At 42.5% G+C, this 12506-nt stretch overlaps 2 protein-coding genes across 2 annotated transcripts; one reads left to right on the top strand and one right to left on the bottom strand.

Annotated features, from left to right (window-relative positions):
• Nucleotides 1-603: 603 nt before the first annotated feature.
• phb (prohibitin) lies at nt 604-3615 on the bottom strand. Its single transcript, XM_068577971.1, has 7 exons — nt 3553-3615; nt 2934-3031; nt 2040-2201; nt 1777-1919; nt 1555-1671; nt 1369-1464; nt 604-1224 (listed from the first exon to the last, which is right to left on the bottom strand). Exons 2-7 carry the CDS (start codon nt 3016-3018, stop codon nt 1012-1014), a joined length of 816 nt encoding a protein of 271 aa, XP_068434072.1. The 5' UTR covers nt 3019-3031; nt 3553-3615; the 3' UTR covers nt 604-1011.
• A 653-nt stretch (nt 3616-4268) lies between these two features.
• Nucleotides 4269-10084, top strand: si:busm1-163l24.3 (uncharacterized). Its single transcript, XM_068577940.1, has 6 exons — nt 4269-4340; nt 5246-5426; nt 5781-5884; nt 5982-8780; nt 9207-9415; nt 9515-10084. The coding sequence occupies exons 2-6, from the start codon at nt 5246-5248 to the stop codon at nt 9600-9602; spliced, it is 3381 nt and encodes a 1126-aa protein (XP_068434041.1). The 5' UTR covers nt 4269-4340; the 3' UTR covers nt 9603-10084.
• Nucleotides 10085-12506: the final 2422 nt, after the last annotated feature.

Raw genomic sequence — 12506 nt, 5'->3', positions numbered from 1 at the left:
TAAACGTCGCGACAGTGCATAGTATAGTAGTTTAAAAATAAGAGATCGTTATAACATCTCAATCTAAAGTGCAGTAATATTGAACTAAAACATTCCTTTGTCTAAAATAAAATATATTTTATTATCTCTAAATACAAATAAATACCTACAAGAACCCCATGCAATGTTGCATTATAAGTTTTAATTTCTTCCCAAACAGACAGTTTAAAAACTTTCACTAGATTATCAAAGCAATAACTAAAGCAGATAAACTATTGTATCAATTTCGAGACAGCAATTGTTAAGGCAACAATGAACTGTGCAATTGACTTGCTTATGTCCTACATATTTTTTTTTAATGGCGATGCAATTATCTCCTGTGGTGATTATTACACTCAATAGAGAATGATGTACAAATACCTCTGAGGTCTTGAACAATAAGTATGACCACGGGGAGGTAGAAAGAAGAAATTATTAAGCCGAACGAGCTATTCTTTAATATGTTGCGTACACTTTCTCCACACAAACTAAAACTACTGTGATGACTATATGCATATAGTTATAGAGACACCTTTTTGCAAATCAGAACAAAAATAAGTTATGTCAATGAATAGTTCATGCAGATAACATAATTGCATTTATTATTCACGATTTATCATCTTATCATTTCAAGGAATCAGATGGTAAAACCACTCCTCTGATTTCCACAGATGCTATGATCTGAAACAATGTAGCACAGACACATCTTTATTTAATAAACTGCATTGTCATCTCTTGCAAAACAATTACGATAGATTACCCTCCACTTCTTTACACCTGGGTGGATTTTATAAATGAATCCATCACAGACCTCTCACTTTGTCTCCCACCAGTCTGCTTTCAGCAGAGCCCAGTCCAGAGTTGGATAGAGAAAGAGTGAGAGGAATGTGTGTGAAGCCTAGAGTTCTTTACTGAATCCTCCAACCACCCCTTCCATGGCCCTTGTAACGACTGATGACAGCGAGATTGGGTTGGACTTAAGGGGACATGTCATCACTGCGGCAACTGGAGCAATGTGCCCTGTCCTGATGGCAGGTAAGTGATGTTGCGGGAGCGGGAGAGCTGGAAGGCGATGTCCTCAGCTGCCTCCAGTTTACGCAACTCCACCAGACCATCACCAGCCTCCATAAGAGAATTGGCGATTAGCAAAGCAGCCTGGGAATCTCCCTCTGCGGAGATGATGGCTGCCTGCTTCTGTTGCTCTGCCTAAAACAGGATTACAAGATTTTGTGAGCTGGCATTAATTCACAATAACTTGAATTCAACCATCTGCCTTTTCTCCATAGAGACTGCATACAAATGTCTGAACGTACAAATACTACAGAGATGACCTGCAAGTTAAAATGTTACCTTTTCTACAACGAAGCGGGCCCTCTCAGCCTCCTGCTGGGCCACCTGTTTCATCTCAACAGCCTCTGTGAATTCCTTGCCAAAGGTCAAGTGTGTCTGAAAGACAATACAATTGTTTCTCTAAGTTAAAGCCAATTTGAAGAGATAACATGAACATTGTTGCAAAATTTGCTAGCAGCTTCATACCAATGAAACATCATCCAAGATAAGGCCGAAGGTGTTGGCTCTTTCTGTGAGGTCCTCGCTGACCTGCCGAGAAACAAGCTCTCTCTGGGTGATAAGCTCACCAGCATCAAACCGAGCCTAAGGAAAAAAGAGTCACATTTTGAGAAATCAGTTCATCAGACTCACAACGGGGAATAAAAACGGTCACCTTTTTATTGGTAATCATTTTTGACTGATACTCACCACTACAGACTTCAAGACCTCTGTGGTGATAGATGGCAGCACCCTCTCATCATAGTCCTCACCAATACTGGTGAAGATGCGTGGCAGCTGAGTGGTCACCGGCCGGAAGAGGATACGCAATGTGATGTTTACATTCTGCAGATCTGTGGGTGGAATTCTTTATGTGAATATATTGCAAATAATACTCAATGAAATATTAATACTAAATGTTATGAGAATAATTGAGGACAACATCACAGTGATTTAGTAGATAATTAATGTACCTTTGCTGCCTGTGATGACAGGCACGTTCCGTGGACGGGAGCGACAATCAAAGATGATAGGCTTCTGAACCCAGGGAATGAGGAAGTGGGTACCTTCACCAACTACCGCATCTTTAACACCTGTGAACCTATCAAAGATCACAGCCTGATGCCCTGCATCAACTGCAGAAAGAAGTATAGTTAGTTTATTTGCCATTTGTGCAGGTTTATAGTTCATACAGTGTTTTCCTAATGTTTTACATAAAGCACTAACTGGTTAAAATCATGCAAATTATATGACTAAAGATCTACACATTGCCACAGGACTGTAATTGGGTCCATAAAAAGACACATTACCAGAGGTACATTATTTGACAACTCAAATTCAGCAGTAAGAAACACACCACAAATACAAACACAATATAAAACTGATGGAAATAGTTCTGTACCTACGTTGATTTAGACTTTGGGTATTTCAAAATTTGCAATTAACTTTTTTATTATGTATTGTCAATTTCTTGCTATGTGTTATATTTATTCATGGCATTTTTTGCTTCCAAGTGCAGACTATTTGTTGTCTACTTTTATCTTCATTAACTTGTACTTAGCATATTAAAGTGTTTTTTATGAGACTTCGTACAGTGAAATATTGTGTATGTGACAAATAATTTGCTTTGATGTCTTCAGGAGCAGTGTTTTTAACTCTCGACCACCATATGATATTTTATTAAATTGAGGCTGCAGTTAAATGTGATGATTCAGCTCAACTAGTTTAACATCTTAAAACACCTGTAAAGACATAAATCAGTGAGTCAGTTAAAAATGTGTATCGGTATTAAGACACCTCATGATTGCACAGACCAGTAAGGCAAAATCTAAATAAACTGGTTAGGCGTTCAACTGAGAAGCACTCACCGTTGAAAAGCGCAGAGTTGACAACACCTCCACCAATGGCGAGTGCCAGTCCCAACTTCCCAATAGACTCGAACAGCTTGGCCATGGCAGCAGTGACACTAGTAGTGGAGATAAGACAAGAGGTTAATACAATTAATACACACACCCGACATTGCAGTTTGTGACGATGTTTATCAGACCAGTATAAATCCCTTCCATCCAGTAATAGTTACCCTTGGCCTTGGGTTGAGAGATGCCAAGGCTGTGGCTGTTAGCTAATTTAGCTCCCGAGCATTAACATGTCACGTAGCCGCGTACTGAGACCACGGAGAGAGACCGAGACGGATGCCAAGCTAAGCCGAGTAAAGCGAGCACTATATCTTAATAGTTTAACGCGTGTAAAAAATGACGTTTATCATTTTAAACAGATTACAACTCAAATAAAGCGCGTGTCAGACGGCGTACACATGTTATCTGTGGCTGCTGTGGAGGGGCTGCTCTCATGCACGCTTCAACACCATGATATAACGTCATGTATAGAGTACAGAATAACACGTCTCCTATTGTCTTTTTGATTATCGATATGCATACATTTAAACCTTTTAAGTGTGGCAACCACGAACACACATTCTTCACTCACCTCGGTTTTGTTCAGATGCGTATGACCTCCACCGGACACGACGTATAACACATGAAATATCTGTCCCACAGCGCATGCGCACAGCCTGTAGTAACGTAGCCTCTGATTGGACTAAAGACAAATCGCTTCTTCTTTGGATCCGTGTAAGTGTAAGCTTTCGATGTAATGATGCATTACTGCCACCTACTGTTTCTTTTCACAACTGCAATACCGGATAACATGATTATATTTGTAAACTAGATAATTGTTTAATTTTGTGTAGTTAAATTGAACTGTCAGGCTGACCTCAGCCACATTAGACACATTATGTATTTATAACTATTTTCAATGGGTTCCTTTGGTTTGTTAGGGGATCTTAAAACAAATACCAATTTGGAAATGTCATAAATAATGCCTTGCTTCTTTATATATACAGCTAAGTAATTTAATCCAGTAATTCCCAAATGAGGTATCAGGTGCCCTCAAAAGGGCATAGATCTTAGCGCTCAAACGATGATCTGTAAAGTAGAAAACACAAAAACGTGAAGATACTTTTCTCTGATGTTTGTTATTTTGTGAAATTGTAAATTGTAGGGAGGAGGACTGATCCATTCAGCCGTGGCACGCACAAACACACACAGGACTGTGAAATACGGGTCGACTTGTTATCTGCAACGAGACGCTACTTGGTCGCCCCCTCGTGGACACGACGGATCACACATTAGTTTGTAGTTTCACTTTCCTCGATGGCTTGTAAAGTGTGACGGTCTGTAAACGATAGTGAGTACCCACGGCGAAACAGCTGTAAGGTCAGTAAACGTTGCGACTCTTAAAGATATCCAAGATGCTTTGTGTCCGATAGTCACAGCGTCAAGTGCAAACAGACGATCGTCGATAGAGCGAAAGGCAGATTTATCTGATTTCTCTCCACTTCCTTGACATGAGCTCTGCGAATGTGGCTTTCCTGCTCGCCTCAAGATACATGCATTTTGACATCCTATCGCAATAAACACTCAATGTTTTGGCAATTTTTTGCAGGATGGCTGCAAATCAGACCAAAATAGTGTAGATTTCAACATAGTTACTTTGCAATTACACGTGTATATATTGGCTTTGTGTGTGAAACGCGACATGTAATTAGTTAGTAAAAAATAGCATGTGCAGTTTTTTGAACAGTTTATTTTTTGTCAATTAGTTGCCAACACGGCAGCAGCAAACTAGGTGGAAATGTGGAAGGGGCGTTAACTTCATAATCTGTCAGAATCGGATATGTATTTATATAGTTATGTTCAGATGTATATTAATATTGCACCAGGGGATTTGAACTAACTGACGGCAACACATGTTTTTGTTTTACAATATAGACCAAATGTATAATAGTTATTTTCTCCCAATTTTAACAAAAATCTCACTAGCAATTGCCCTTGAAATGGAGATTTCTTTAGTTATGTTGATGTAGTCCCCTAGTTACCCCAATAGAGGGTGTTATATTATCAACTATGTCTCCTTTTTTATTTGCAAGGGTGGGGTCTGATGGTTGGCCACTACTTTGACATAGACAGCTTTGTAAAGAGGGGTTGTGTTTTGGCTTTTTTTGTCATCATCCTGTTGATGTCCACCACTTCTGCAGAATCCTGATATTTTGGTGTTGCCGTCTTGCCTTCCCTCTTAAAATACGTATTCTTCACAGCAGTGATTTGCCTTCTCTCAGCAGATGGCAGATGGCAGGACTGTGAGGGTGAGCGGTCTGCCCGCTGACATTGAGGATGACAGGCTGAGAGACAAGCTATTTATCCACTTCCTGAGAGCCAGGAATGGAGGAGGGGAAATAAACTCTGTCACCTTTGTCAAGGCAACGCCCGTCTCTGCCCTCATCACCTTCGAGGACAGTGGAGGTTAGTAGGGTCAGCGTGTGTGCATGTCTGTGCATAAGAAGTGCAGGGGAGGTGGAATTTTCTGGCTACTTACTTGATTCCATGATAGAGACATGCATGTGTGCACGTACTATGAACTATGATATTTTACTACATTACCCCCCATATCACACAATACAACAGCAACAACTTTACCAACCTTTCAGTTGCAGTAATTAGTCATTATTATTATTAGTAATCATTGGCTGTGACCAGTGATTTACTCTAAGCTGGAACTTTGACATGCAAGTCAATGGAGTAGCCAATGGTAAAGGGCTCAGTCAGGATGCTTTACAGACTGAGATTGATTTCTGTCTGGTGACCCCTCTCACACAGTGGCACAGAGTGTTATCCAACGCAGACGGCACACTCTGGAAGTGGATGAAAAGAAGTATAAAGTCATTGTAACTGAGCACCGAGAAAGCCTGGACCCAGACAAGGTATACTTCAGCAGAATATTGGAAAACACGTCAACAAACACTGAGTAGACAGTGAAATCCTTGTGTGTTTGTTGTCTCTCTTCTTCTATCATCGTAGGTCATCTTAAGTTTATCAGCAACTGTCGACTACAGCCAGCTTCCTGGGGGAATAATGTCCCTCACAAGCCTTCATAAGAGCCACCCTGATATCCGGATAAACTACGATGCTCCTGAGAAAATGTGCACATTGAATGGCACCTATTCCAATGTCCAGGCTGCTTTGGCACAACTATTTGGCCACCCTAAAGGCCCACAACCAGCCGAAAACAAAGACTCGGGTCAACCTGCAACCATTGGCTCCAGGTCCGTTCAGGCAGCACAGGAGCCTCATGTTCAGGCGTCAGAGGGTCAGGGCAGGAAACCTAATAAGCAAAGAGAACCACGAGAGAACGTTCACATTGGCAGGCCCTCTGATGCGTACAATCTCAGCCCACATAGAGACCTGGTGTCACCTGGTGGTTATGTTTTGGAGGATACTGGCCAGGCAGAGGGTGCAGCTCTGCAGCTTCCTGTACATCCTACTACATCAGAGGAGGACTTCTCACTCATTGTGGATGCAGACATGTTCCAGTATCTCAAGAAACACTGCAGGAAGGACTACCAGCTCATCCTTAGTCAGTATGGGGTTGATGTAGTGGATATGACAAATCAGGGGTTGACTACTCTGTTTTTGCAGGTATCAACAGGAGTGGGAGAGGGTGGCCGGGATCAGGAGTCCCTGAAGTTGGCAAGAAAGGCCATAAGTAGGCTTTACGAGGAGAACGAGACCAAGATCCGCCGGGACCAGCTCCCTAAGAGTATCCTGTTCCCCAAGGGGGGGCAGCAAAGTGTGATGGACACCTTAAGTGTCAGATTTCCTCAGCTTCTTCTGAATGAAGATGAACAAAATATTTACATCATTGGGAACAGTAGTGATGTGTCTGAAGCAAAGCAGTTACTACTCCTGGGCCCTGCTAAACTGAGGGATGCAAAAGAGGATGTAGCCAGTCTTCTTAGACATCCTCCACATGACTCTGGGTCATCAACTCGTGCTCATGAGCAGAGAGTCCCCCATACCTTGTACTCCACTGCCGATTCTCAGGGTGACAGGATAGATCAGCAGCTGAGATCAGAGGAGGATGAGAGGAGAGCTGAAGGATCCAGCAAGTATAAACTAGCTGCTCGGTTTAAGGATTCAGGGCTTGCTTCATTAAGCAGTCGACCAACTGACTTCCCCTTACGAGGGCTCTCGCCTCCCATTCGACAAACACACCCGGGGCCAGCATTAGGTCATGATGTACTGTCAGAAACCGCAAGCATTTTTAATGAAAGAGTCTCTAGTGCGTTAGCTCAAAACACTGGAGGTGACATCTTGTTTAAGAGTAGAGATGCTTTGCCTTCAAAAGCTGCGATGCAGAATAAAACCTCCTCGAAAACTCATTTAATTGATACTCGGCCCAAAAGTTTAACATCTCCCATTACCACAAGTCAGTCCAGTGCGTCAGGAAGTACTTGGCTTCCACCCGCTGGATCTGGATCTACCTTGAAGCGAACCAGGAGTTTCTCAGGAACACCTCTACAGAATGCCCAAGCTGTGAGTCAGAAGAGTCAAGACGACTCCGCCAGGCTGACACTCAGAGACAGGGGCAGGTCCTCTAGCTTCAGTCACCAAACAGGGAGGGACAAGCGGGAAGTCTACAATGCAGAGATTACAGTTCACAGTGTGATGTGGAAGCACATAAAAGAAGCCTACAGCTCCCGAGTGGACGACCTGACTTCAGATGTCCAGATGAAAGAGAGTGGCTCAGAGGGTAGTTCCAATCTGACCGTCACCTTAAGAGGAGCAAATTCATCCAAAGTGAGTTCATGTCAGCTAGGTTTACAGAAACTGGTTGATTCGGTTTGTGTAGACTTCTCTGTGCACGAGCTGCGCCTGTCAGAGCTGGGCATCACTGGAGCAGATGAAACCTTACAGGCTTGTTGTTTGGAGGTGCAAGACCGGTTCAAGAAAGTTACCATGCATATTTTAGATAAGGGCTTATTTATTTACGGCCCGAAAGTGTTGTGTTCCCAGGTAGGCGCTACACTGCGGGAGGTTTTTATTGGAAAGCCGGCCCAAATTCCTGAACAACATGACCTCTCTGGCCCTTCTACCTCCGAATGGAGTCCAACCACATGTTTGCAAAGAAATGAGGACCAAAGTACGAGCCTGCACTGTAACAGTAACCCTCGGGTGATGCTAAAGAGCCAAACAAGGAAAGCCGATGGGACTGATAGTAGCCAGGAAAGGAGAACACACCAGCGAAGGGACTTCCATGAGACAGAGCTTGTGAATGGATCTATTCACCCACTGTCAGGGAGGAAAGACCCGGTCATCAAAGAGAAAGTGAAAACTGTTAAACACAGTGAAACAGTGGAGATGGATGGACAGAAGACTGAGTCATTTGTCAGCCACACTGAAACAGGAATTGATGGTGCGAGTCATGTGAATGATGTCACGTCAACAACAGCCCCGACTGATGAAGACATGCTCCTCCATAAGAAAGATGGAACTATACATTCGACCCACATGGACAGTATGCAGCGAAGACGAGCAGAGATCCAGGACACAACAGAGGAACCCGGTCCCGGAGGCCTGGGGGGCATCTGCGTGTGTGGATCGAGTGAGATGTTGGTGAAAACAAAGTGTGGAGCTGCCATGTGCCCAGAGTGCCTCGACACTGTGCATGTCCACTGCAGTGTTTGCCATGAGACAGAGGCGACGGCATGGGGCATGAAGGGCAAAATGAGATGCTCCAAACTAGACATCAGTGTCCCTGGTCACAAAAGCGACTCTGCAATCAAGATCACTTACTGCATTCCGGACGGTATCCAAGGGGTGAGGGGCTTATTTTACACACGTTCCCATTGATCACTGTTGTATCTGATATGCACTGGAAGGCCCATTAATCTTAATTTAGGAGAGGACGACAAACTATCGTATTATAATTTTAACGTTTCACCTGAGAGTTTTCACAGAAATAGTTCTAGGTCAATTATGTGTATGTTACTGATGCACTATTGTGTGTTGTAGTAGAATAGAATAGACTCTTATACAATGTCAAAAAGCATTTATCTTAACAACTATGATTGAGTACGACAAAATACACTGTGCCATTGTGCATAGGAAGTGGCCATTCTTGATGCATGGTGTGTGCTGAGGTATCACATAGAGCTTTAATATCAAGACTTTGCTTGAAGCTTCTGCAAGAGAATATCTAAAGATTGTGTTCGTGACAGTGGTCTTTACTGTCTGTCTTATCAGGAGGATCAACCTTCTCCCGGTGAACCATTTCAAGGAGGGTTGTTTGAAGCCTATCTTCCCAACAACGAGAAGACGAGTAAGCTGTTGCCAAGGCTGCAAAAAGCATTCAGGCAGGGACTCACCTTCACAGTGACGGGAAAAGACACAGAGGCCAGGGTCTGCTGGGACTGCATCCCACACAAGACCACGCTCCATGGAGGCAAATCAGGGTGAGGGAGGCCACTGTGGGTGTCTAATGTCGCTGTAGAGGTAGAGGTCACATTAGTCCGTTTATCCACACTGAACTATTTTCTTTTTGTCTCTCTCAGGAACGGTTACCCAGATTCCACTTACTTGACTCGCTTGTCTGAAGTCTTGACCGCCAATGGGATTGGAGAGCCACCAGCCAAATCTTAAGAATAAATAGCAATCTGAGGAGGATTTCTTTTTTTTTTTTTTAAATAAGAGTTTTATAAGAATCGAGTTGGAGCCATTTTCTCTGTATTTGTATGGTGATTAGTATCAATTTTTATTTTGTTGTTTTTCAGATAATAGTTATAGCTCTCATTGCAGTTTTGGGGGATTTTTCAATGTCATTACCGACTCACCATTGCTTTCTTCAAGATGATTTTGATTTCCATTTTTCAAAATGTGTGTCAATGACAAGTGCGACCAACCACAGTTCACATTGCATTGCTGAACATGTTCTTATTTTTTCAGCCTTATTTTGTTAAAATAGGTGAAGGATGCTGTACAGATATCCACTTTTTTTGACCGCCTTGTGTAGTTTTAAGGATTCTGCAGTTTAGGAAGGAATAACAAAAAGATATTTTTGGATTATTGAGAGTAGATTATATTTGTAAAGAGTTTCCAGAATGGACAAGGAAATAAAATCACATCCCCTGACGTTTTGTTATGCTTTTTTTATTAGTCCTGGAAAACATGTAAGGCATATGGTAACATTACACACTGAAGCGTTACAAGCTCTAGAGGCCATGTGGACATCATGGCACCACGCAGTAAACCCAGAGTCAAGCACAGAAGCAGCATCAATTCAAAGGGTTTAAAAAACAAAGTGGAGACGAGAAGAGTGATTGTAACCAGGAAAAAAAATAATAAATCACCAACACAAGGAAGGACAGAGAGAGGAGAACTATCTTAGAAACCAACCTGTTGGGTATGCCTTGTAGAAAATGACCAGTGGTGACTGAAAGCTAACAGGTGTGTGTAGTAAGTTTCTGAAACATTCCCAGAGATAGGTTAAGGTGTATCATGGATGAACCAGCTGGCCATGAAAGAGCCCGCTCTGAGGGTGAGGACAAGGAGTCAGTGGGCAGTGGATACGACTGGAAGGGCATTCTCCTCCCTAGCACCACATGACCACTGACCTATCGGAGACGGTGTGAACTGTGCATAGACACGTGCCTTATTTTCTGTTCGACTAAACACGCCTCCCAGTACTGGACATGACAAGCCCAGCCAGGTTGTTCTCCCTAGGTTCTCTGTTGCGATGTTGCTGTGATGTGAAAATGACTGCGAAGGAAACAATAGCCGCAGGCAGATGTGGTTCTCGGTGTGTGGATGAGTGAACGCAGAGGCTCTGAATTTGGATGTAACCCAAAGTCAGAGCCTCGCCCTTTGACTGGGAGTACATTAAGCGTACGTGGAACATGGATGGTGTGACAGTTTGTGCAGTGAACTCAGTGAAACGCAATTGGGTTGTATACGTGTTATTGAATGCAAAATTCAGTTTCTTACATGAAGAAACGTGATGTTTCAAATGACCTGAGAAACCATATAAAAACTGAAAGAAATTCCCCTCAGTGCTGAATAGTGGGTGCCTGTGAGGGACTTCAGCTATACAGGCTGAGACAGACGGAAGAAGAGCTATTGGCAATACTACGCTCAATGTCTTTGTGCGTTTTTCAAAACTAAAACTACAAGTGTTAACTCATAATATCAAATCTGCAAATGTTCAGAAAATTATCACTTTGTTTATTTTATCTTTGAAACAGTTTTTCTCCTGTGCATCTCTGAGTTGCTTTTGCAACTCAAAGACATACGTTTGCATAAATGTCGGGAATGACTTTACACTGCAGCTTCACCGTGGTGAAAGTGCTCTCGGGCTGCCGCCACCCGCCCAACTGACTGAGTCCATCTCAAAGGCATCTTAGCTCAAAAGAACCAAGGGGAAAATGTTGAAAGATTATAATAGGTTTCCCACATGCCGATGAATGCATGTAACTTCAAATTCCAAATGTCAAACTGATGTTTAATTTCTCATGATTGTGTATGGAGAAAGAAGGAGGCGATATGGAGAGGAATTTTGGACTGCAAATGTAGCACCGGCCACAGGAAAAGAGGAACGTCTCTAATAATTCTTCAGTGAACTGGGATCAGCTGTAAAACGGAAATGTTGCGTCTGGGGCAGGCAAGAGCTGAGCTATTATCAGCCAATAAGCTGGGGTTTTGTGCAGCTGTGTAACAGTATTGGCATCCTTGTACAGCTGTGTGAAAACATCTGCTCCCTCAATTGCTACACAATCCATTTGGAAACAAACGAAAAGGAATAGAAATCCACAGAGAGGAATACCATGGAGCTTTGGATTTGGAGGAAATTAGCAGATTTCAGTGAATCTATGTCTTTTGGTGGCGTTTTTAACCTTAAATGCACCATATCCAGTCCCTTTTCACTGCGATACTAATATTATGGTTGTAAACACTTCAACCTGTTGTGGTCGACATGACGTGAGAGCTGGTAAAACACAGTGAAAAGGATATAAATACGGAGGGAGGTGCCTCGGATTGAGGTAAACTGTGTGCAAGGAGAGAGGCACAGTGCAGGCCTATGCTAAAGCACGACTGCAACCAATCAAAAACTACAAATTGTGTTACACGTTTTGTAAACCGCGGCAAAAAAATCTGTCAGCACATGAGCATTTGGGATTACAAATCTGACACATGGTGACAACTCATTTGTATTTTCACTTTTCTTCAAGGTTGACGGAAATGCATCCAAAAAACAGAATTGTCTTCATATTTTTTATGCAGTTAATATTCAAAGCATTGACAGAAGAATATACATACAATTTGGCACACATGGTTTGGACCAACAGAAAGACTTCATCACATTTAAAAGGAGTGCAGGTTGGCAGGTCCCCACATAAGAGTATGAGCTTTGAACTTTAAACCCTTGGATAACAAAACAGACAAACAAACAGAAATATAAAGGTAAATTAAAATAACATATTAAGTAAAACATCTTTTTTCTTTTTTTTTTTTTACTGAAGCGTTTGTTTCTCACATGGCACCGTCCACAGG

This window comes from Clinocottus analis, unplaced genomic scaffold (genome assembly GCF_023055335.1).
Source record: "Clinocottus analis isolate CAN_PGR_092001 unplaced genomic scaffold, fCliAna1.0.p SCAF_16, whole genome shotgun sequence".
NCBI classification, from domain to species: Eukaryota; Metazoa; Chordata; class Actinopteri; order Perciformes; family Cottidae; genus Clinocottus; species Clinocottus analis.
The sequence above is the reverse complement of the archived record's forward strand: the minus strand, read 5'-3'. Positions and strand labels throughout refer to the sequence as shown.